The 26,130-nt window shown below is 42.3% G+C and overlaps 1 protein-coding gene across 2 annotated transcripts in view; it reads right to left on the bottom strand.

Annotated features, from left to right (window-relative positions):
• Window positions 1-5,977: 5,977 nt before the first annotated feature.
• LOC119215674 (roundabout homolog 1-like) overlaps window positions 5,978-26,130 on the bottom strand; it is a 78,023-nt gene continuing 57,870 nt past the window's right edge. For both annotated transcript variants that reach the window (XM_062558128.1, XM_062558129.1), the window contains 27 exons: window positions 24,613-24,770; window positions 21,502-21,622; window positions 20,461-20,599; window positions 20,230-20,357; window positions 18,357-18,481; window positions 18,102-18,273; window positions 16,002-16,207; window positions 15,841-15,922; window positions 15,569-15,737; window positions 15,312-15,478; window positions 15,090-15,211; window positions 14,020-14,254; window positions 13,733-13,854; window positions 13,388-13,559; window positions 12,907-13,104; window positions 12,196-12,222; window positions 11,197-11,236; window positions 10,854-11,008; window positions 10,339-10,698; window positions 10,124-10,243; window positions 9,902-10,037; window positions 8,925-9,065; window positions 8,397-8,845; window positions 8,100-8,240; window positions 7,787-8,011; window positions 7,563-7,699; window positions 5,978-7,422 (listed from right to left, as the gene is read on the bottom strand). In XM_062558128.1, the coding sequence (XP_062414112.1) occupies window positions 7,408-7,422; window positions 7,563-7,699; window positions 7,787-8,011; window positions 8,100-8,240; window positions 8,397-8,845; window positions 8,925-9,065; window positions 9,902-10,037; window positions 10,124-10,243; window positions 10,339-10,698; window positions 10,854-11,008; window positions 11,197-11,236; window positions 12,196-12,222; window positions 12,907-13,104; window positions 13,388-13,559; window positions 13,733-13,854; window positions 14,020-14,254; window positions 15,090-15,211; window positions 15,312-15,478; window positions 15,569-15,737; window positions 15,841-15,922; window positions 16,002-16,207; window positions 18,102-18,273; window positions 18,357-18,481; window positions 20,230-20,357; window positions 20,461-20,599; window positions 21,502-21,622; window positions 24,613-24,770 (4,262 nt within the window). In that variant the 3' untranslated portion in view covers window positions 5,978-7,407. The remainder of the gene's footprint in view (window positions 7,423-7,562; window positions 7,700-7,786; window positions 8,012-8,099; window positions 8,241-8,396; window positions 8,846-8,924; window positions 9,066-9,901; window positions 10,038-10,123; window positions 10,244-10,338; window positions 10,699-10,853; window positions 11,009-11,196; window positions 11,237-12,195; window positions 12,223-12,906; window positions 13,105-13,387; window positions 13,560-13,732; window positions 13,855-14,019; window positions 14,255-15,089; window positions 15,212-15,311; window positions 15,479-15,568; window positions 15,738-15,840; window positions 15,923-16,001; window positions 16,208-18,101; window positions 18,274-18,356; window positions 18,482-20,229; window positions 20,358-20,460; window positions 20,600-21,501; window positions 21,623-24,612; window positions 24,771-26,130) is intronic.

Genomic DNA, 26,130 nt, shown 5'->3' with positions numbered 1-26,130 from the left:
ACCGAACTACTACTTTTTTTTATTTTTTAAAAACAGACAAACTTTACAGTAGTCTCGATGAGGCAAAGTATTGTCTAATTCTGAAAATATTAAATTTGATGTGGCATAAATGGCAAGTTAAACAAAAGTACATCATTGTATTGATATCAATATTAACACAACATTAACATATGACAATTTTCATATAATAATACAGACAGCATTGCATTGTATTTCAACACCCATGTGTGTGTCATCTATCCCTCAGGCTGTTGTATATTGACACAAATTGGCCAATAACATATTTGTTGACTACTTCTAGGAGAAGAGTCATTAAGTTTGAAGTTTTGATTACAGGGTTGGACCTGGTCTATATAAGTGTTTTTTATTTCATTGTTGGAATGCATTTATGCATTCCAAGTATTCTCCGACATATTCCGACATCTTATTGTTGGAATGCATTTATAAATGTATTTCAGCTTCTCCTATTTCTATTCGTTCAGCAATGTTTGGAATTTATTTCAGCTTTTTTCATTTCTGTACTTCAAGCAACTTTCTGAAATTAATTTCAGCTTTATGCATTCCAACGCATTTACAGCAGGAAATGCATTTTCTAGTTGGATACGTTTCCCTTTTAGGATGGTTTATTATTGCTGGTTTAAGGGAAAGGAGCCATCCACTCTCCTTTTTACGTTCAGTTAGATCTCAACACTGCAGGAGCAACATCATTTCATGGGATTTCTCTGAAATGAGCTTGACGACCTTCTCAGTATGATTATATGTAATATTGCCATGAGAGGCGTATTTCTGACTCATGCCATTTGGCTAATTGCAACGTTCAAGTGGTGGTGGTTTACATCGTCCCCATCTGAGAATGCTGCACCGTTCTGTGGCCCAGCTTCCCTGAGGGTACGCCACAGGCCAGTGGGCTCCTTGGCCTTTAGCTCCCTCAGTGACCAATTTATTTTTGTCTTGCTCACACTGATGGTTCATCTAGTTCTTTTATGTTGCCAGTTCACATTTTGCTGCTGACATGAAGCAGTGAGGCATCTCCTGGAGATCTTCAAAAGAGGCCATTTGAAACACAGAAGGGATGTTATGTTATATACGTATTATATGTATCTTTGCCTTTACCTGTTTTCACCAACTCACAGTCTGCAGACATTACATGTCATTTAGCTGAATTTTTTCCAAAGCGACTGAATAAGTGCATTTCAACCACGGGGATACAAACCCAGAAGAACAAGAAACAAGAAAGTGCAATTTAATCAAATAAGCCGATTTACATGCCGATTGCTATAGGTAAGAGCCATTATTAAGTACAATTAAAGTGTGATTTGAGTCTCCAGGTTTCAAACAAGACATGCTCTACTGTTCAATCATAGAACAAATACCCAGCTGTAGAAACTGCTGTAATCTTGCTAATGAAAGTGGTGTAGTGAGCTAGTTAGCTTTTAAAGTTGAGACAGATTGTCTCTCCACTATTGCCCTAATAGATTTCTTTAACAACATTGACTTACGATTTGTCTGCTAATGTTGTTGTGGCACTCCAATTAAGCCAGCCCAAGACCCTTAGCGGAAGCGGTAAACAATCCTGCATGAAACAGTCAGTGCATTTAGTAACTGTAAATGTACTACAAATGTGTGTGGACATCTCAGTGAAGAAGGACTGTCTTTTGTAGTTACTGAGATATTCAGGATGTTTTTAACAAGCTAAATCACAATTGAAATAGATTCATGAAATTACATTTTTAGGTGTGAAACATGGCTCAAAGGGAAATTTAAACATGTTTGCATTCAAAGAGGTGACATGGTTGATTGTGTAGGATGCATTTAATTGACAGAATTCCAACTATTTAAATGTCCCCACATCCCTCATAATACATTGGTACAATGTACATTTTCAAATTCAGTAAATGTCCTTTTTAACTGAGTTTTTTTGTTAACTTCTATAAGTGACTCTCTGTAAACAGTGCCCCCCTCTTTCTCCTGCTGCCAGATAGAGGTGTCATGTTCCTCTCTGCCTTGAGTGCAGCCTTTGACAATCAGGCATTTTCTTCTCACCTGCCACAGAAAGTCCTCTCGGAGTCGTAGGACTGATTCTCCCCAAGTTTCAGAGTTAACTTTTAGAGTGACAGACAGTGATATATTTCCATAAACAGATTTAAATTCAACACTGTTGGATCAAACTCAGCACCAGAGTCATTATTTCCGACACCTCCTACTTCCTTATCAACTGTCTGCTTTAAGAGAGAGTAATCTTCTTCAAACACAACTGCAAAAAATCTGAAATCGTAAATTCACACTTCATTACCCGTGGCCCCCTTCAGTCATGACTTCTCACTCAACACCGGTGTCACCTCACCCCCAGCCTCCGAGTATGTCAATGACAGGAAAACATTTCCTCTCAGAGCTGAAAAAATGCTGCCTATCTCTGACGCCACCTGTTTGTTTCACCGCCGTGAAGCTAATCGATGTCTTCATCCCCTCCAGACTTCTTTTTCTGCAACAGTGCCTCCTTCTCATCCTCAATACGCCCAAATATGTAGACCATCAGGTCGCCTGAGTTATTTCATGAGCCTGCTCAAGAGCTAAAATGTGTGCAAGTTCTCCAAAGTCTTTCTATTACAAGAACAATAATTAGAAGAAAATGTGTTGTTATTGTTAAGATTCAACTTTTGGTGTGCGATAATCTCCAGAAATGTAACATGTGTGGTTCAGTTTGTAGGCCAGAGGACACATTTGAATTCACAGCAAAGCACTCACCCACTGTCCCTGTGCTCTTATAAAGAGTTGTTCGGGGTTGACAGCCATCCCTTTCACTTTTTCCTTCAGCGTCGGCAGCAATTCCGCCACATTCGCCCTAGCTGTCATGGCCAGCTCTTTGTCAACAGATTGCAGAGAATCTGCTGGATAAACATAGCAACATTGAAAATGAAGCTTGGCATCACACACATGCAAGATCACAAACCTTAACGCTCACACATTCACACACATTATCTTAGCGACCGAGGCGGGCGAATGACCTACCGTGGATAGTTGTTTTTGAGGTGAAATGAAAGACAAAGCAATAGATTGGCATTAAGGCAGTCATGGATGGAGACAAAAAGTAGTTTTCAAGAATGGAAAACAGTGTTACACACACAACGGAAACTTACTCAGAACTCAATTTGGTTGCAATCAAGTTATTGGAATAATTCATGAAGAGACTGATTGTATGAACGACTCTATAAACATAATCCAAGAAATTCAAAAAAATTCAAAAAGATTCCACGCAAGTACAGCCCATGCACACTCAAGTTTTACAAAAATAATGTAATCATCATCTCAGCGGCAATAATGATGATTTCCCCTACCGCTATTATAGTATTGATTTTTCTATTTGATGGATTAGCGTTAACGTTAATTAAAGTGGACATTAGCTTCACAGTAAAACCGATTCCCCACCATTTAGTCACATCACACAAGTTTGATTTGATAATTGGACAAAAAAAGCACAGATCACATTGTAGCTGCCGACGGCTGTAAAGGTCAGACTTGTGCACAAGGACACACACCAGATTATACCACAGGTATCGGGAGTAGCCTTTTACCTATATTAAAAATGGTTAGTTAACCTTTGAAACTATTCTACATGATACAATTTAAAATATATATATATATATATATATATATATATATATATATCCTCATTGTACTTTATGTTGTTCTGTTCTTAAATGCTTTTCAGGTTTATGTAGATGTAAGCATAAGGACTCAGCTGGCACTTTACTGAGAAGTTGCATCCTATTTGAGTCCAGGAGGTTTTCTTATACCTGCGATCATTTTCCTGTTAGCAGAGTCAAATTTGAACAAGCTTAAATGGAGAAATAGATCAAATAAAATAGATGATAGAATAGAAATAGAATGGAAGGTTTTCTACTGACAAAGGTATGCAGTATGTATCTCCTGGTCACATCAAGTCAGTTTATACACTATAAACATCTTCCAATCCTCGTGGCCTATCATTAAAAAATCTTTACTAACTCAAACACCACATACTGGCAAAAGGAAATAACGCATTTCATACTTTGATATATTCCCCTGTCACGTTGCTTCTAGGGGGAGGCAACGCAACGACCCCGCCGCTCGTGACCTCAATGCAGCCTGTGTGAAAAAGGTGCAGTGTGTGGGGGTGCACTGATGACCAAACAGTTTACCCGTAAAAAGGAAATGTTTATTAAAACAAATAAACATACGGGTTGCTTGAGAAAAGGGGCTGGACGGAACCAAAACAAAGAACAAAGCAAAACAGTATCTCTTGCCTACCTGACCTGACCCCCCCCCCAAACTAACCTAGCTTTGAGAACTAACAAGGCTCACTAACCAAAATACAGAGGGGTGGTCCGCCCAGGTCTTGCCTAGTGTCTCTAGACAGGAGAAATGACTACGGGTGGTGTAGGCCCACGGGCAGCTTGCCTACGCACTCCCAAGGTGCTTCCCCTTTTCCCTGGGAACAAAAGGAACAGGTAAAACACAGAACTGACAATACGCTCTCACAACAATACAGAACAAGGTAACAGAACACAATCAGAGTCACGTATGCGCGTACTACCCCCACACAGGACACCAGAGAGAGAGAGCCATCAGCCACCGTGAGCCACCGCAAGTGTGACTTCTTATATCCCTCCGAGGCTGGGAGTGATTCTGGTTCTGCCACTGACGAGTGGGTGGGGCCAGGTCTCCAATCTGGCTCTTGGAATCACCTGTTTGGAAAGGGGAGACAACAAGCAGACACAGAAACTGGGGAACGTAACATGCAAGTTGAGCTGATTGAGTTCAGATGTTAAGAGTAAAGCCATAAAGACATTAATAACAGTTAATCGTGAATTCTACATCCCAAGTTTTCGTTGAATGCTGTTGCCATGGTGATGCATGATTCACCCTAAAAAACATGATCTTGGTGAAAAAAGCCTAATGCACTCAACGGCTCCTATGCTCTGAATTCAGGAGGAAGATGGCCTTTTTTATTTTTGGTTTAATTTTGCTTAGATTTGTGTAGACTGTGACACACACTCCATTAAGGAACAAATGGGGCATGTTGTCCGAAGGTCCTATGCAGCTTTAATTATTGATTGTGTCCATCTGATGTTTGGTGCTTTGTAGGTATGGCACGTTTTGCGTTTTCGAGGTGAGAGCGTTGCAAGCGATGCAAATTGATGAATAAAACATTTAAGTCAACAAGCTGAAAGACACCACAGTGCTGTGAGGAGCTGCAGACAGGCAATTACTCTCAAAACCATCTACTACTGTGAAACAAAGGGTCACACACTTCAAAGTACCTAATGACCATACTTATCACTGCTGGGTGGAGTTTGTTCAGGATCAACTTTGTTAATGCATCAAAATGAGTTCTGTATAGTAATAAAATCACCGTAATTAATTGTTGATGATGCACCACTTACTGTGTGAGTCAAGGAATAGTTAAATGGACGACACACATTGGAAGACATCTGTAAAACTTTTTTCCTTTCAGCAGCACACAGCTGCTCCGTTGATGAAGGTTCACCAGTGAGGTTAATTAAACGGCATGTCTCATCACATCCTCACAGTTCTGTCTCATAATCCTCATGTCCTCTCAACCACGGAATAGGACGGGCTTATCTGCGGGACTAATTGAACGGCGTTCAGCAAAAACCTGACACTTGGAAATCATGAACTGGACTTTAAAAAAAGGAACAAATATCTATGAAGATGTTAAAGTGATGAATGATGCAAAAAACAAGAAATATTTAAGAAAAGCTACACTTTTTAAATACTACAATTTAAATGCATTTTTGTTTTAAAAGATCCCATGGTCTGTAAAGGGTTTTTACAAGGGACAACTATAGTGTTATACACATTGTTCAAGTTCAATTGTTCACCTTTCTGTAAATACATTTCTTTAAAAGAAAAATCCATGACAAATTCATGTGTTTTCAGGTAAATAAGGAAAAAATGACAGGGACACATTTTTCTCATCATACTTTTCCTTTTTAGTTTTGGTTTTCACGAAGTTCAAAGTTTTAAAAACACATTTGTACACATGGGTGAGAGAAATGGAAAGGATCAACAATCATTTGTAACAAGAGTCCAACATATTTTATAATAATCATAGTACCATGGGCTCTCTTTTTTTGCCATTTCTGGTTGTTCATGTCAGAAAATCAGTGTTTCATTTGAAACTGCAAAGAGGATAGGTTATTTAGAAGGATATTCAAAGAATAAGTTAAACAATGATTTGTTGTTGTTGCTCTAGGAACAGCAATAATATTTCAAACAAAGCAGTTAAAGTGACATATTTTATCCATATATAATTTACAGATTAGGGCTGGACAATATGACCAACATCAGAAACCCAATGCAAATTTAAATTTATAACTACAAAAACACAATATCAACGGATTTTATTAATCATCACTTCCTGATAATTTCACACTTTTCTTAACTGGCGCTCTGATATGTGTCCATTTAAAAATGAATATCCAAATTCATTTTGGGAAGAGATTCATGATTAGTAATTTGATAGATGAAGCTCATTGTCCACCCCTGCTCAAAAGTGAAGGTCAAGGGGACACAGGACTAAAGGAAACGGACTCAGTGGAGAAACTGGAACTGGAACCATTCCACTTTTTCATCATCCCAAAGTAAGGACAACGCATTCAAGATGTGAAGTAAAAGCTCCTACACGTGAATCTGCATGCAATTCTCTCAGTACACACAATAGATAGTTCAAATCTGAATGAAAGCAGCTTCAACGTACGCAACTCAATGTACAATCACAATCAACAATCAATTTCTCAGCCTCAAGTGAACTTAATTAAACGATTCACAAGACTCCAAACCTCCACACTGAAATTTATATGATAAAAACATACAATGAATGTAAGTGATTGTGCTTTTATAACCAAAGTAGGACAAATAATACAAAGACAAGATGTACATCACTTAAAAAACATTAACACTGTTATATAAAATTTGAATTTGAAGCACTTACGTGGCGGTAAACAATTTCAAGAATTTACAAGATGGCTGTTAATGGCTGAATAACAATTATAGTAAAATATCAAGACAACTGATTAGCAAAGATCATGTACAGACCGCATCAAGCAGTCGCCATGGACAATATTTATGTGGACACTCACAACCACCATCAAATGTGCATTCATTTCACTTTAATGATCAACCAGCAGTTCAGGCTCCTGGAGGCTGGTCACCCGAAAAGCAAACAATAAACGGTTCATCAAATTAAAGTCTACAGAGTTAAAAATGAGGGCACTTTTTTTTCTTTTTCCAACATCTAATGAGAAATGTGAGTAGAAAAGAATAGCTTGAATTGTGCAGTATTGTAAGAGTCTTTTTTCATGTTGAAAGGTCTGAAGCAACTGTAGGAAATTCCTTTTTGCGCACTTAGCTCTTCAGGAACTGTGAAAACAAAACAGTGTCAGGTTCCCTTGCACTTAATGCATTTAAATGAATACTTAACTTGATTCAGTTATTATAATGAAACCAAATAATGAAGAGACGATTGTGTATCTAGACTTTTCCTACTGATTTTGGTTCACCTCTTCCTTCTGTCCTCCCTGTTTGGTCCTTGAGTCTCCACACGACATGAAGCTGGAGGAATTTGTGTCATCAGGTTCCCTCTGAGCTTGCCCTGATGGGAAAGAGGGACGACTGTACAGAAGGACATCTCCAATTTCTGTTAACGGAACAAGAAACACAGTTTCAGTCCGCTGGTCATTAATTGACAAACTGGAAAGTGCGTGCAAAATAATCCGTCCAGTGCCTGAGTGCTGTCGGCTTTTGCTGCTTCCTCTCCCTCCTCCTCCTGGAGTCTTGTGCTTGTCGTGACTCTCCCTCTGCTCTGATGCAGCCTCCCTGGCCCTGTGAGTCCCAGTGCTGCCGCGTCGACCCCGGGCCTCCCCAGAGCCCACCCGAGGCAGCGTGGCGCCCCTCACATTATAGTCGCAGTGGGACATCTGGCTGGAAAAATTCATAGGCATGCAGGAGTCTGGGGACACGGTAGGGCAATCCAAAAGGTCAGAGTTATTAGGAGATAAAACAGGGGTAAAATCTCTCTTTCTGGGTTCGGTTTATACCATCATTGAAGACATCTTTGGGCTGGTAGCCTTGTTCACCAGACTGGTTCTGTTTATGTCTTCTGGGCCTTTTATGTGTTATTGCAGGACTCATGTTGCTGTCAGTGGACATGGGGCTGCTCGGCCGTTGGAGCCGCCGGCCTGAAATCATCACACAGGTTCAGAACAAATCAAACAAAAAGGTTGTTTGGATCACACACTGTGTTACACCTGTTTGTACACTAAATTAAAGTAAACAATTCTGGAGCTAGTGCAGTTCATACGTTTGGAACCAAAATAATCTCTCAGTCTTCTCACCTGACTCCTCTGGGTATCGGCACATGCGCAGGCCTACAATATCCCGTGAAGAGGCCGCTGCCTGGTTGAAATCGCCGTCCGTAAAGAAGGATCCTTCCGAAGTGCTGACAACGCTGGACCTGCCAGATGAGATGTTGTCCTCCGATGCTGAGCCCCAGCTGTTAACCATGGACCCTGTGACCGATCTGTCCAGATCGCCGGTGCTGGAGGCTGGGGTCTGCTCCAGCCCATGAAGGAGCAGCTTGTGTGGAGAGGGGTGGTGCAGCTGGTGTTTGTGCTTCTGCGCGTTGGGGTGTTGGCTGTAGTGACTCTCAGCAAGCTCTGCACCTGTTTCCTCCTCTGCCTCCTCTTCCTCTTCCTCTTCCTGTACATCGGTGTCCATGCAGAAGGGTATGGAGCTGTAGGTGTGTGTTGGGGAAAGAGGGCGAAGGTGGCTGGCGATGTGTTCGCTGGAAAGCGCGTCAAAGAATGTTTAGTGTTTGTTAAAAAAGGGAAGAATTTGGTTTCAGGAAGGTTTTATCTGGTTACCTGAGGTGATCAGTTCCGTTGCTCAGGTCTCCCTGTGATGTGTTGTTCAGTGGGTGACTGTAGGACACTTCAGTAGGACATGAGGGTGCTGCTCTTACTGGTGGGGTGGGGCACCCCTCCATTCTCTCCCCTGGATCAAAACTGAAAAGAAAAAGAAAAGTGACATGAGGTAATGGCTAAAGGAATGACGGGGGTTGGCAGTCCTGACACATTAGTCAAGGTCCATTAAACCTGTGTGCAAATCCCTTGGTCTGTCATCAGAAAACACATTTCCATCACAGGAAAACAGCACGATGAAGATGAACAATAGGCTCCCCACACCATTGTTTTCTTATTGCGGAAATGTTGCTCTTAAATGCACCGTTCCTGTTATGTTCATCCACATTTTCTGAAGTAATTACATAAAACCAGAAGTCATATTAAACAATGTGACAATGACAATAACCTAAAATGTGTACATTTGTTCTTGAAGGTGAGTTTAAGCGCTGATGGTGGCGCATGGAGTAGAGTGATACGCTGGGAGCCGCAAGGTTGGTGGTTTGAATCCCGGCTGCCTTATGTACCATGTCAAAGTGTCCCTGAGCAAGATACCCAACCCCTATTTGCTCCCCAGGCAAAAATGTAATGCATGGGTTACAATGCATGTAAGTTACTTTGGATAAAAGCGTCAGCTAAATGACATGTAAAGTATAAGCATATGTTTTAATAAAAGGTTTGGAGGTATTCACAGCATTCAGTACCTCCAATTATGCTTGTGTGAGAAATTATTTTGGTATATTAAACCTGAGATATATATATATATATATATATATATATATATATATATTCGGTATATATTTAGGGCATTTTCAAGTACTTTATCTCTCTCTTCCAGACTCCATTCCAACCGGTTGAGGGAGTACATTTTCTGAAGCAATGTTTACGTATTAGTGTGTGCTGTAGAGAAGAGCATGCATGTGTGTTCCCCACCCCCATACCTCCTTTCCATCGGTAGGCTGTACTCATCACAGTCCCAGGCATTAGCATGAGGAGGAGACAGAGCTTCTCCCCACGTTGCTGCATTATGTTTCGGGATCTTTGGGGCCCGCGTTCCTTTCTTTTGATTTTGACTCCCTGAAAGATGAGAGGTTAAGGTAAACACGGGCTTATGGCTCAGCTCATTTAGATTCACCACTGTGCATCGGAGCCGTTGGCCTCACCTGAAGTGCTGTTGCTGCCTCTGTCGGAGCTGTGGTGTGAGCCTCCTGTGCTGTGGTCACGGGTCGGGTTGTAGGGAATAGTTTTAGGATGGATCATTCCTTCACCTCCTTGAAAATGATCTGAAGACAAACACGCAATAACATTTGCAACAGCTTTTCTTTTTCTTTCTTTTACAGAACTTGTGTGAAATAAATCCAATGTGACCCTGCTTTACCTTTATTTAGCATATTTTGCTCAAATACATTGTATTGCATCTGTGCCGCCATCTCCTTTGGTATTGGAGGCGGGTTAGGGGGCTGTTTCCAGCAGGGCATCTCCATTTTCTCTGCACCACCGGGGCCTGTCTTGTTCTTAATGCTGGCCTGGATTAGCTGCGTGGTGGCGTACGGGATGGGTTCATATGTAGCTGCTGAATCTCCCCCTGGACTTGCGTAGCAAAAGTCGGAGTTGTTGAATGTTTTAATCTCATTAAGCTTGTTGGAGAGGTTCACGTCGCTGTAAATGGCCGTCTCAGAACTAAGCTGTCCCCCCTGTTTGTTGTCTGGATGATTTCCATAGTTTGCTATGCAGTCAGCTGAGGAGAAAAGATGAGCGTGTTACAAAGCAGGACATGAACTCAGGAAGAACACAAGTCACAAGACTTGGGCATAATGTATTAGACACTAAATATGTACCTCAGGGGGTTCCCACAGTTCCTACGCTGTGACATGAGTTCAGTTTTGCACTAACCTGGTCGGCTGTATGTTGTCATGTTGCTGTCACTGGTGCCATTGCCATTATTGCAGCAATTGATGCTACAGTCCTTGTGATTGGCACATGCATTCGGCCAATTGTCTGGCAGCCACAGCTGGTTTAGAGGTTCACCCATGCCGATAAGGCCAGGTCTGCAACAAGGAGGACCACAGTGCTGCCAATCAAAACCTGCCATTGTTGCTGATGAATGAGCATGTGGGTGGACGCATGAGGTTCATCATTTGGAGAGGGAAGACATCTCCTCCCAGTGTTTCCACCACGTAACTGCATTTCTCCTGTGAGTCTTTGTTTGACACAAAGGGACAAAAATATCACTCACCTTCCAGCACTGCACGCAGATTCTCCTCTTTGATACGCCACTGGAAAGAGATGAAGAAAAAAGATCAAATTAAATAAACAAACCTTAATGTGCTGCGGAAAAGAAGTGCCAAAGGCAGATGAAACGGAGCCATGAAAGGCAGGCAGAGGTTATAAGCAGAAACTCTCATGTCAAAGGTTTGCACTCACTTTAATGCATGCTTCCATCAATAGGGCACAGAGGCTGACTCTGCGGTTTGATGTGCATAAACAGGACACAAATAATTGCCTGTTCCTTAACCTACATCCACATAACTGCAGAACCCGATGTACACGCATCGTGTGAGACAGTTTCCCTTCTGCCACCGGTAAAACATTTGATGCCATTTTCTATACGGCTGATCCTTAGAGGGTCGCAGGGGGCCTGGGGTCAATCCCAGCTGGCATTGGGCGAGAGACAGGGTACACGCTGGACTGGTCGTCAGTCAATCACAGGGCTGGAGACAGAAATCCATTCACTCTCACGTTCACACACCTACGGGCAATTTAGAGTCACCAATATGCTAACCTTTATGTTATTGGACTGCAGGGTGAAGCACCCGAAGAAAACCCAAGCAGGTATGGGGGAGAACATGCAAACACCACATAGAAGGGCCCCAAATGATGTGATGGACTGTATTATGTAGTTTTACTTATGTATTAATCAAGCAAGGAAGCAGGATTTATACATCAGCACATTGTTACATTATTCTCATCAGCTAAATCCACAATTTTACCCAACAAATATATATTTAAATGCTAATACTATAATGATTGACTCCACCTTTTAGCCTATATTGTTGATGCTCTTTTACTTGATTCAATAAATACTTTTGTGTTTGCGGCATTGTTCAAAAATCCCACTCATGAGCAGTTTCATCTTGGGATATTTCAACGGAATAAAATACAGTAACTCGACAAGCGCACTTGCCAAATACATTACATATCACAAATATTAGTGGAAAAAACCTACAGTACATACCTGTGGGTGTGAAGGTGAATGATGGCACTGTGAGGACAGACAGGAAATGAACGTAGAGTGAAGAAACAGAATTAATTAAAAAAAAAAAATGTACAGTAGTTTTGTTACACTATGAGATTGCGACATGTCTATGCGTACACTCTTTTCGTGTGAAAGACCTACAAACGTGGAAGCAACCACATGACTGTCTGACAGTCTGCCTTAATGCTGCCTCTTTCTTTCAAATGTGCCCAGGTGAATAGTTAATGGTTGGTGACAGGCAACCCAGGAGAGAGTTGGAAAATAACAGTGATATTGTAGCAGACGTGGTAATGACAGGCCTCTGACTTCTAAGACCCGCGCTGTGTTGAAGAAATAAGCGTCTAAAGGTCAGCCTTTGACAGGCTGTATAGTCACAAATGCAAATTTGTTTCTGTAGTGGTTTCGTCAAAAGAAGATTATAACAGAGCCTTTTCCAGCCTTTGATGTCATCTGCTCATCAGCCTCTTACATTATTCCTTAAAATCCCTGAAAAAAAGACTGCTGTTTAGTAATGGGGCAGCGTGTTGTTGCTTCATCCCTTCTACAATGCTAATGACCATAAAATGTTCCCACAAAAGTAACCGGACAAACTGCTTTGCAGATCCACACATGACACATTTGATGAGCTATGTTGAACATTCAGTCACCTACCTGTCTAAAGCATAAACGCAATAGTGTAGAAAAACACACCTTTGCGGATGCCGGTGTACGTGCTGCTGAGGCCGCTTCTCTTCTTGCGATGCCGGTAGAGCCACACACTGAAAATCATGAGGACCAACCAGCAGGTGGCGCCAATGCCTGCAATAAATGCCGGTTGCCTCACCACATCTGAAATCTGAGACAACGTGTCTTTTTCCTCACTGATATCCATCATCTGTCCCGTAGAGTCTAACCATTCAAAAAAAAGAAAGAAAAGGAGACATCATATAGAATGTGTACAAAAAAGGAATCTTCAAAAATGTTGATACAGCAGAAAAGAAACAAGAGCATTGTAAAAATATATGTGTATGAGGCTAACAGCATGGTAAGCACAACATGGAGCTTTATTGCTTCCTCGCTAATGAAAACGAGAAAAAAAAGACCACGTAGAAGATGTGCTGTGTCATAGCTTTTAGTTATAGTGTTGTTACACCGAACCATATGAACACTCCTATCTTGGGAGAACTCTCACCTAATTGAAAAAAAGTGACATCACTCTTGACCCCAGGTCCAGCACCATTGCTGGCTGCAACCTCAATGCTGTAACGGACTCCTGGTGTCAGACTGGAGATGAGCGCGGAAAAGGTGGAGCCATCGACCGACTGGTTTACATGATATCGACTCTCATTACCTAGGCACCAGATCTGTCAAGAGAAGGTGACGAGAGGAGACGAGATGACAGTGATCGCCTGAGGGACACATCCGACAACACAAGAGGCTTCCTCAGCCTCACAAACGCGTCATCTACATTCTAACCGTTAGACACATGATTCAGAGCATGTGTATAGGAGAGGCAGGGGGCCGTTTCTTTTCTTACTTTGTACTCCTGAATGACTCCAGCTTTCTCCCATTCTGGAGGTGGTTTCCAAGCAACGAGGATCGCGGTCCCATTGGCATCACTTTTTGTGACTGTAACGCCCTGAGGTGCTCTGCTAGGGGCTAAGAGAATAAAGTATACAGTTAACCATGCGCACACTTATGTTCTGCAGCTCTTACAGGCTTTAACACTTAAAAAAATACATACAAGTTTCCAAAGAAATGAAAAAATACATGATAACATTTAATTCCTCTCAGCTATTTATAGATACATCCAGCAACGCTCACCTTCTTCTAATGTCTTGACGACCTTCACCTCACTGTCAGCTCCCTGGAACTCATCAAAGAAAGGGCGCACTTTGAACTCGTAGATGGACCCCCTGGTGAGCTGACTGATCAGCAACCCGTCCTCCCGTGGGGCATGTACATCCAGGACACTCCACTGGCCCTCTGGCTGGCCATGCTCAGCGGAGGCCCTGTAAAGCACCTTGTAACCCTGAATGTATGGCGACTGCTGTTCGACCTAGTGGTGACGCAGAGATAAAAACACGCCACATAAATGTCAGCACGTGCGACAGCGATACCCTTTTTGATAAGGAGCTAGAAACATCCGGGGTAGAAGCAAAGAGATGTGTGAATGTGATGTCAGTGTGCAATTGTATCTGCGTGTGAGTTAAACATTTTGGATGAGATTGAAAACACTTTAGACTCAATTGTTACACTTTGGGTTTTGGTTGATACTAATTAGCATGCTGTCAAATCTTTAATTTCTCACTGTAAACCGCAATGTCTGGAGAGGATTAAGCATTTCTATCCAAACCATGCAATTATGACAAAGAATGCTGAAGAATATTTATCCTGAGATAAATACACAACTGCGATTACATGCATCCAAAATAAATTCCTATGTTTTTGGAACAGGTCAAAATGTAACAAAGTAAATAACAAAGATGAATTCACTTGCAAGGAGTTTATTCTCTGCTAATACATATTTCGAAAGAGACACCCACATATAATTTAATCATAAAAATGTACTTTTGCACGAGGCATTTTATCCCAGAAGCTGCTCAAATTGTTCAGATCTCTTTCACATCCATGCTGAGAATGGTTTTTTTTCCCATTTATTATTTATAGTTCACTTCTTTGAGTTGTTGGGGAATAAGATAAAAAATCTATAAGAGTATAAATCTGTATGAAAATGATCCCTAATCAAAATTATGTTATTTTTTGCCTTGCAATATGTTTACCTTTACAGGTACAATTGCACATTTGACCCATTCCCATTTCAACTTTAACTCTGAAAAACACTAAAAATATTGAATGTTCTGCAAGACAGCCATCATGGTACGGCCCCTTACCATCCACTGCACCCTAACAGCAGAAGATGACACCACTGTCGGTGTGTGCAGGTGGATAACCACATCGCCAAGCTCCCTCTGGATGTGTCGGTGATCCACTCCCTGCATGGTGGATGTGCTGTCTGTCAGGTGCAAGTTGAAGGACATGAGTGAAATGGCACAATAACGCATTCATTTGAACCGCGATTGGAACGTGAGGGGAAGGAAAAGCCAAACACCGACCTTGTGTTCTGACAGAGTCAGAGATTGGACTGGGGTCGCTGAGGCCGTAGGCGTTCACCGCTCTGACCATGAAGAGGTAGACAGCCGCAGGCTTCAGGTTCCTCAGTACAAAGGTCTGTGTCTTTACATGCTCGGCGACAGTCACCCATCTGCTCCCTAACGTGTGACTGCAAGCAAAGGGGACACAACGGTAACACACAGATGTAACCAGAGTTTCATCAAGGTTGATGGATGGCAATACAATACAGGTATCCAACCTGAAGGCCTCGATCAGGAAAGATGTCGGTGTTGCGCCACCATCGAGTTTCAATTTCCACGACAGAGTGACAGAGGTGCGGCTGACGTCTGTCACCTCAGGTTTGGATGGCGCACCGGGAATCAGGTACGGGTCCATCGGCTGCCCGGACTGAACAACAACTCCGAACTCTGCCAAAAGGTTCCGAGAAAAGCATTTTTAAGCACACGACACGGGACTCTTCAGCACGCGTTAAACAACATTTACGACCACGTTTTAATTCGTGTGACCTACCCTCCACCTGCAAGTAAGCTGTCCAGGAAGCCTCTCCATGTGGACTGGAAGCCACACAAGTGTAGAGGCCTGTATCGCCCAGCTGAGGAGAGGACGTACCAGTAGCAGGCATTATCAGTGGGCCACTCCAACTGCTGAATGCCGGCTGCTGCGTCACCTACCTTAGCGTAGCGGATCTCCAGTGATCCTGTGTCAGCCACGGACAAGCGGGAGTCCAGTGGAGACACAGCAGCACCGTCCTTCTTCCAGTGGACCGTAGGAGGTGGAGAGTCCGCTGTTTGGCAACCCAGGACCACCGTGCTGTCCACGGAGACGGTCTGATTGAGAGGGCCCTGCCTAATCACAGGAGGCGGGTGGTCTGACCCAGCTAATAAACACAACAAGGAAAATAGAAAGAAGAAGTGAAAGACTGATATTTTATTAAATGCTCAGTAGCCTTTTTGCGTTTCACCTACAAGAGTCACTCCGGCTAAACATGTTTATAGTTTTTGGGGTCATGTTTGGTTGACTAAAAACCTATTTAATTTAACAGTATTGCTAAAGTAGAGTTACCGAAAAAACTGGCTCTTTAGGGGCAGCTCATGTGATTTGTGCTTCATCCACAGAGGAAACAAGGTCTCTTAACAGAACATGCTCACAAGATGCTGTGATCCCTTGTTTGTAGAAAAGGTCAATTACTTTCTTGTATTTCATTTGGTACTATTAATTGAAAAAAACATTTCTGTGTGGCTAAGACCCGATTGGTCTCTGTTTTCTGTCTTTGTGCATTACCCTGTCTCTATGTCTACAATCACTATCGAATAAAGTATATAATGGAAGTGGAGATTATTTTTGACAAAGGATCAAAGTCAAGAGGAGAGTGACACAAATAAAAGTAAGAAAGATGAAAATGTAGAAAATGAAACCTGAAACGCTGCCCCCGCCCCAAAAATCGAAGGCAGATAAGATGTGAAAGGTATTGAAAAGAAAATTGGTAAAGAGACAACAACAGGTTCATGTGGCTGTGCAGGCAGTGAAGGAAAAAATAAATCAACTTTTCCCCTCCAGCGGAGAGCAACTAATCGTTCATTCGTCAGTACGTACCGCTGGAGCCCGGCTCCAACGACAGCGGCAAAGCCCAACTAATAACAATCCCCCTCAGATAACAGAGCTCTCGTCGCTCTCTTCTTACATTTTAAAACCCCGCGGATTGAGGCAGGGGTTCAGGCTAAATAAATAAATAAAAATACCCCCAAAAAAGGTGATGGAAACACGCCTTGAAAACTGCCAGAGGTGCCGGTTATTTCCATACAAATGCACCACTCCAAATGGGGATGAGAGGAGTGTGGTGGGATGGAGATAATTTGGGGGAGGGGAGAGTAGAGAGAAACAGGTGCAGGCAGGATTGCAGCTCTTTAGACCACTGAAAAAAATTACATAAAACATGACCCCTTCTTTTTTTTTTCCATTACTTGTAACAGATTTTTCACTGAGTGCATGCTGCTCATTTCCCTTTAAAGGAGGCTGTGGAACACATTACCAATGTAGACAGCAGGTTGTCCTTCATGACTACTACGTCTGCACTGACCAACTACGAGATGCAGTGACATTCAAAAGCCTGAATCAATTATCGTCATTAATTTATTTTGTATGTACACAGTAGGCAGTTACCCACACAGATGTATTCATGATCACACAGGTCATTTAATTGAGAGCTTGTATACTTTGCTGGTAGTGTGTAATTACTGGCGAGGGCCTCCAAGCACATTTAAATTGCTTTTTTTCTATTCACCAATTAAGTTATTTCATCACCCCAGGATTTGGATATATTTTGGAAATTCTGCCTTTTTAATTCACATTCATTTACATTAAAATAAAACACAATATGTATAAATGGAAAGAAGTTATAATGGGTATTATGAATTATATTTCCTCTAACCTCAATTTCAGATCACAAACTGTACTGTTGTTAGTCAATTTCATTTTCAAAGGTTAAGATATATAAGTCCAGATCCTTTTTTTTACACAATCACCATGGAAACAGATGGTTTTTGAGCCCAACATGTGAACAAAGAAATCCTGAAATCCCTTCCCCGACAATTAGTTGCTCTCTCCAGTCTGCGACCAATGCCAGTGTGCAGCTTAAGACACCTGCTTGACAATGGAAAACTGCTGCAGCAAAAGTAGTCTGTTTAGCCAAAAGCGAAAACACTGAAGCTAGATAGTGCCCCCCCCCCCCAGTCCCTTCCATCTGCCCTCCATCACACCTTCCCTTTACTCACAGTCTGTGACCTCCAGCAGTGCTTTGGTAATAACACTGCCAGCGATGTTGAGCGCCTGGCAGCTGTAGAAGCCGCCATCAGAGCGCTGCACATCGGTAATAGTCAGACTGCCCATCTGGGAGACGGACAGGCGGCTGAAGGGCTGTGGTGGCTGGTATGAGAACAGGAGACTCTGGAGACAAGACGAGGATAGTTTGAGTTTCATTCATCGCATACGGTAGTGATCAAGTGTGACAGACAGAGCGTCAATCTCACCTCACTGCCCTCCCTCTGCCAGAAGATCGCGGGCTGTGGGTTGCCAGTGGCCTCGCACTGGAAGGTGACCGTCCTGCCCACTGCCACCACCTGGTTCCTGGGGCGTATGGCAAATGCCGGGGGCACTGCAGAGGAAATGAGTCCTTAATTACCTGGCAGCCTGATACATTGTCATCATTCCCAGTTTTAGAAGATCTCAGTAAGCACCAAAAGCTTAAGGAATAAAGGCTAAGTGTGATTGAAGCAGGAAGCAGCCATTATTGACCTTCTCCTTTTCAAATAAATAAAAAAGCAGCACATATCTATTGATTAACCAGCACATAATATAAATGACATACTGTATTGGTGGATGGATAAACAGTGAAGAGCACAATGACAGGGTTTAAGATTTCTTGTTGCTGTCAGATGGTGGATGAGGGAGGGATGACAACTTACCAGTATTGACTACAAGGGAAAAGACACAAAAAAAGAGCAGTTGTAATGAGTAATGAAGGCACACACAGGTAAATGGAACAACAATGATGCACTCAACAATTTTGACACAGGCTTGAAAGAGGAAACACAATGGAATTGGTATAAAAGAAAACAGCAATATGGGGATGCAATTCCAACCGTATCTATGCATGCAGAATTTTTGTGGAATAACATTTCCCCACTTAAAAAGTGTAATTTAAATTAAACAGGTGTCAGTGGACAGTGCCTTCTGTTAAGCCCCTTTTAAACCCATCAGACTATTTCACTGGAAGGTGTGTGAAAATTGTATGTAATTACTGGTTGGAGTTATATTGCCAGACAGCCTTGAGGCGTATTTGGGCGAAGATACAATCCCATCACAAGCACATAAAACTGTGAGGGCTGAGGGAGGAGCATTTTGTCTGGATATACGGTAGAAGTGAGAGGTGCTGGTGCCTTGCAGGCATTTACTACTCAAAAAAAGACACATTTTGAGATGGGAAAACAATGGCTAGCTAACCAGCTGGTTTTAGGGATAACAGTGGTTATTGCTCTATAAGATGGGTTTGTCTTAATCTATAAATCTATATCTATGTTTAGGAAATGTAATTAAATTGTGCATGCTAAATCTGATTTAAATGGCAAGTGAATGTTCTAGGTAAATAAAAACAATTCCATGGTTAAAAATGATTGCACCTGGCAGAACTTTTTAAATTTAATCATACAACATTTATTATCTTAGATAATTTCCTCCATTACTTCAACTTCAACTCAGGGGCCTCTCATTCTTTCTACATGCACTGCCCAAATCAGTTATGCCCCCCCACCCCCCTCCCCCCCAGACACTCGTTTTCTCAGGTTTTTGGAGGAGAAGGAAAACAGTGTAATTGGAACCATGTCATTTTCCTGCATGCATCTAGCCTTTTCTTATCTTTAATTAAGTCCTCCTGGCCTCACAGTCACAGTCACAGTCTATGTCTGTGACACAGTCACAGTCTATGTCACCCGCTGCGTCACTGCTGTGCTTAAATCAGTATGTTCATATGATTGGTCAGTGTTTGCAGCTGTGTCTCACTGTCAATGGTTTGAGAACTGAAGGAAGTCAGTGTGGCAGGACACACATACAAAATGAACCCATCAACTGACAGCAAGTAAGCATTTACTGTGCATGCTCTTCTTTGTTTCTACAGGACATAACCATGCAATGGATAGCGTAAAAAAATCTAAATGCTGTAATGTCCGATACTGCTTGTTTTTTTGTAATTGCTTCAGACATTATATGGACCCCAGCAAGGAAGTGAAAAGGTCCTGTTAAGGTAGAAGCAGCTTCTGTGCAAATACCTCATGAAAAGGAAATGTTAGTATCTGAAGGAACTATTTAGAGGAGAGGATGGTAGATGAGAGGTTGGGTTGTACTGACCATGTACAGTGAGCGTGGCGGATGATTCAGACTTTCCAACCATGTTCTCCACCACACATGTGTAGGAGCCCTCATCGAAAGAGGTCACTTGGCGGACAATTAATGTATGGTCCTCTAGGGTTTCAAATCTGGAGACAGAACGGACACCAGCAATCAAGACACGAAAGAACAAGTTGAAACACTGCGTTAGCATGGTATGTTAATGTGCATAGAGGGCATTTTGTGCATTACCGGCCCTTAGGCAGGTCAGAGTCATCTTTCCTCCAGCGGATAGTGGGAACAGGGTCTCCTTGAACCACGCAGTGGAACTCGACGCTCTCCTCTGCCAGCACCACCACACTGCTGGGCCTCTTCACAAAGGTTGGGCGCTCTGCAAAGCAGTAACAAACATGCGCATGAATATATATATATATATATAAAGTATTTTCTTATGAATTTTCTTAGTTCATGTTGGTTAGATAAATATCACTGTGTTACAAGTGTAATGATAACATTTACTTTGGAATCATTTTTTTGAATGGTGAAGATTGTCAACTATCTGGGGAAGAACAGATTATACAGACTTAGTTATCTTTTTATTTTTTAACTGACTTAAAATACTTTCCGCTCCCAAAACCTCAAATGGTTGCTTGGAGTTTTATTTCTACCAACGCCCTAAAAAAAAACACACCAGATTTGTAATACAAAAAGAAAATCCAGCATAGTGCAAAATAATCTACATCTTGCAATCTTGCTATTAGTTTAGAAACATTTAATAGTCTAGTATTAATCATCCGTCGGTCTCCAAAGTCATTTATGATGCACAACCTAGAATAACATATTTTGACCTAGTTCTACATTCAGCAAGAATATTCCCACAGCCTTGAATGGCTCAATGAGCCACTATACTGTATTCTTTCAACCTCAACCAAGGTCATCTAACCCTGTGATACCGATAAGAGCTCTATTCTGGGAAATGTTAGAAAAATACATTATTTTTGAACAACTGAGGCTGGAAACAGGCTTTTGGGAACAAGCGGGAATGGGGAGCTCTTGTACTGAAAGGTGTCAGGGGTTGTGCCGTTGGATGTAGCGGCACTAGATGTGCGGCACTTGATTGGAGGGAAACCTCTCCAAACCTGCCAGTAGGAATAGAAGTGCTGCATAATCAACGCAATTAATGGGATATTTTATGCCAGTAACAAAAACAGCAAAGCACACCGCAAACTGTGAACTGAGAGGGATCTTCGACTAAGTGGAGCAACGTTGTGAAATGCAATCGTAAAATGTTACCTAGCACAGTGAGTTCAGCGATCTCGCTCTCCCTCTCCCCCACCATGTTGGTTCCAACGCAGATGTATTTCCCTGCATCGCTCTTCAGGGTGTTGGTGATCATCAGCTTACCACTGCGGATCTAAAAGAAAGCACAGGAAATATTTGCACAGCTGTTTGCACTGTGTTTGTGAATTACAGAAGCCAGTGGGAATCCCAGAAAGTGGAAATTTACCAATCAAATGTGCTCCAACTCAAGTCCTGCATGTATTGCTAGTGTGCTTTGGTATGCACCCCTTTATCTAAGGGACAGAATTTACTCTGCTTCCCAATCTGCACAGAAGGTCACTCATAAGGAAATTACATAATTCATATCTAGTGCTACATTAGCACAAAACCCTCAGAACAAAGACACTGCTTCTTTGTAGAGATTTTCCTCAGATGTTCAGTCAGCCGTCTTTTCTTTTCCCAAACTTTTTATCTCCTCTATGCTGGAATCTGCACAAACACAAGCGTACACACACACACACACACACACACACACACACAAAGAGGTGGAAGATATATGCGCCCCATACTGTTTTTATTCTTTTCATATCCTATACACCCGACGCCCCCACAGACTACACTGCGTGTCTTTATAGATTTCAATGTGACCTACTCCACCTCTGATCTGCAGCTTCTCAGTTCTAGGGGTGACACCAGAGCAGCTCTGAGGCGGCACGATACTATAGCGGGTTGACATGAACATCTGAAGCTTTTCCCACCAAAACACGCCGGGCCATTCCCTGCACCTTCTCGTAGGCATTCAATTAAACTTTCATCCTCGTTATTGTGATTTCAGATTGCTTTCCTCCCAGCTGGCACCAAATAACAGAATCTATTCATGTATTCCTTTTAGAGACACACACAGCCTGGAATAGCGTGGCTCGGTTATTTCTTCGCTGAGGTCAGAGGTCAAGGCTGCCTACAGTGCTGCATCCATGCAGGGCTTAATGGTAGACACCACGTGGCTTGCAGAGCACTGCCCTCACACCAGCAAACAGATAGAATGCATCATTCCATTGCTGCTGAGGGGAGGACACCAACAGCCTTCCATTCATTAGTAGGCCTTTGCCCAAGCAGCTGATACCGTACACCAAATGAATAAAAACTAAGCGTGAGCTTCTAAATGTGTGGCTGATGATGTGGTTTTAAGAAGATGATTTGACAGACTGTGGTGTGACTTGTGGTGAAGCTAAAATCCAGAGATCAAAAAGTGCAGAGAGTTTGGGAACCGGTATTGCAGATTCAGCCATTCCTGTCAGCATTCAGTGGATTTCGGTTCGGATGCCTGAGCTCACATTATAGTCAATGCAAAAACGTGCATGACGGAAAGTATTTTTTGTTGTAGTTTGGAGATATAACTAAGACTTTGGGTGTCTCATTTGAACATGAAATTTAAGAGAATAGCCGGAACATATAGCAGCTAAATTGCTTTAATAAAAGCTACATGACATGAAGTATAAAATTAGGGTGACCTATGCCATAAAGACATACAATAAAGGATTTCTTCCCAATTACTTAAATGTCAGTGGATAACTGTATTATTCGCTCACAGTCTTTCCCACACTCTAGTTTTGCATTTTATTCAGTGAGCACTAACATTTTCATTAAACGCATAACCATATTAAAATCAGGTCACTGAGGTCATCCAGTTAAACCCTGGATTTAGAGATGTATGTCTTCCGGGGCATTTAGACTGATGAATCTGTGGCATTATGTGTTATAGTTTCATGATTCAATATCCCATTTTGCAGTGGCGATGGCAGTAAATTACTCCTACAGGACGGCAGTGATGATCTAGGGCAAACAAATGCCGCGCACTAATACTATAGTTGGGTTCGACCATTGTCTGCTGTTTTGTGTAAATACTGCTGCACAAGTAACTCTAGCAGATGATTAAAGAGCAGACCAAGAGCTGTTTTATTTCTTGGAATGACCGCTCCTCCTGTTTAGCAGCAATTCTATTTCTAAGAAATCCAAATGTGGTTTGTCTGTCCTCCACCTCGGACACTGAAACCTCAGACTTGGTTGCTGCTCTGTTTCAATGTGTTCTCTTTCTTTGTAACGTAGCCTTACATGCCCTGGTGGCCTACACATTGTAATGGTGAAACCACTTTTTTTCCCATATAAAAACCCTCATTTTTTAATATCAAAATCAATAAATAAAACTGTTCCTGTGCATGAGACTTTCTGAAAACTGTTATTAAGAAGGAACTTAATACTCTATCTACAATGAATGAATGAATTAATGATGGTCAAGGCAGCAAGGGACATATTCAAAAGGCTGAAAAGTAGCCATGGATCACTTGTGACTTGTGGTGGACTTCTTTGGTCTTTGTACAGTAAGTGATGTCTTGTAGTGAACTCTCACTGCAAAGACATATTTCCATATAAAGAAGATTATTAAGGAGGACAAAGAGGCACGCGGAAAGTACAAAGCAAAAAGCAGCCTTTGTATTTCCCTCGGAGGAGGCTCCCCCCCCTGGCTCTGATCCATGCGTCTCCTTGAATGAGAGATAGCCGCTCTGTCCATCACAGCTCCCCCGAGAGGCTCTTCCTGTCACTCTGCACTAACGTGAGCTTTGAATTTGCTCTTGTACTGTGCTCGTCCCTGGGAGCATGCACAAAATACAAATAAACAAATCAACACACACACACACACACGCTAGATTAATGCTTGTTATACCTCATATGATGACACTTTTAAACTCCAGCCGGTTGTTGTTTCCTGTTGTTGTGCAGTTTTTCCAGCCATATAAAAAAAGCATCATATGCCCTCAAAAGCATTTTTATGTGCCCAATAAATCCTTCTTCTCAAGGCATTCTGAATTCTGTGGTGGGAACTCAAAGAGGGCATGAGCATGGATGATGTTAACTAGTTTTCTCACAATCACAAAGGAATCATTCTTTAATTTTTTCTCTAAAATGTGACGCACAATCCAACTGTTGTAAGTGTAAGTGGTGAAAAGCAGCTCAGAGTAATGTTTTTGAATCCTGTGGACGTTCCAACCAGGGAACAGTTTACACGTTTACGTCAACATTCCTTTAAAGTCCGAGTGACGTGCGATAATTCAAAAAGGCAGTTACTGTGATGCGTTCATCTCTGTCGTCTAAGTTGGCTCCATCTTTCCTCCAGGAGATGGTGGGTTCAGGGTGCCCACGAGGTGGTTGGCACTCTAACACTGCAGGCTCCCCCACGGCGACCATCACGTCCACCGGGTTCTGTCTGAAGTCGTCGCGCAAAACTGGAATTCACAAGAGAAAAAACAAAACACGTTTGACAACGTAATAATCATATTTTAAAAAAAATGTTGGTACACTCAAGTCGTGCTGAATTCATTGTGTGAATGAGAAGCCTGGACTGACTGATGTAACATCCAGCTCTCACCCGCGGGATTTGGAAAGCTCTGGATTCAGAAGTTGTGAAATACCGTATGCTGATGTGTTCTTTTTCATTGCCAGCCCAGGTAAATTGTTTTTTCATTTATTTATTTTCGGTTGTCTAGCCGGTTCTTCACCCCAGCATGGCAATGAAATAAACAAAACATACCATTATTACAACTTTTGTGAAAGGACCATATTGTCGATACCCTATAAAATTCTTAAACCGCTTAAATGGCAGTTAAATGTTAAATATGCGCCGTTTCAAGCTCCGTTCCAAGAACAGCAACTCTTGCCCAAAACACATTGATCTTTTGTATCGTAAATGTGATAAATCATTCATGTAAATAGACACTGTAATATAAAAGCTTTCTCACCTGACTACTCCCTTTCTCAAACAAGAGTCAGGGTTCATTGAGACAAGCTGCTCATAAAGACGCTTGTCTCAATGACAGAGAGTAAGACACGACGATACTGCACCCTGCTGCAGAGCGAAAGCAGAGAGGTGAGCTCCAGACGGCTCCCCTGGAAGCCATCGGGAAAAAAAAAAGCTACCACAGCAATCTATCATCTTTCCACGACGCGTAGCGCGCGCACAGTAATAAAGCGAAGCAGAAGCTGAACTGGAGACAAAGCGAATCCCACATCCACTCCAAGAAGCCCAGCAGAGGAGCGGGACTCCTGGAGGCCGCAGGCGGCTCGTTCCGTTTAAAGGGCGCCACTGCACAGCCTCAAGCCCGAAGCAACACCAGGAGGAGCAGCGAGGGATTCTTTAAAGGGTGTCAAAGACATTTATAACGGAATAACGCCAGAGATTGTGACTGGAATTCGGGTGTGAAGGAGAAAAAGGAGGGAACGCCGTAAATGAAAGCAACCGTTTGATCAAAAACAACTGAGAAATATTCTGCTTCTGATGAGGGGGAACACATCTGCTAATGTAGACGCCTTTGCGTCAGTGTGTGCTGTTAAGCATTCCCAGTCTTAAATTACATGTGGGGTGTGGGGGGGGGGGGGGGGGGGCTTAGAACCTGAACAGGCCAAGGGAGGCGAGCCAACAAAGAAAGAGCAGATCTCAGTCGAGCTGCGTTGGGGTGAAACGACAGGAAACAATGAGGAAAAGGCATAATGACTCCCAGATGGTGGCAACTCACCGTTCACGTCTGGCTCTGAGTTCGTACATGACACTGGACAAGCGGGCCTGAGACGCCTTATGGGCACAGTGGT

Source organism: Pungitius pungitius, chromosome 16 (genome assembly GCF_949316345.1).
Source record: "Pungitius pungitius chromosome 16, fPunPun2.1, whole genome shotgun sequence".
NCBI classification, from domain to species: Eukaryota; Metazoa; Chordata; class Actinopteri; order Perciformes; family Gasterosteidae; genus Pungitius; species Pungitius pungitius.
Note: the sequence above shows the minus strand (reverse complement) of the source record. Positions and strands in the feature narration are given on the sequence as shown.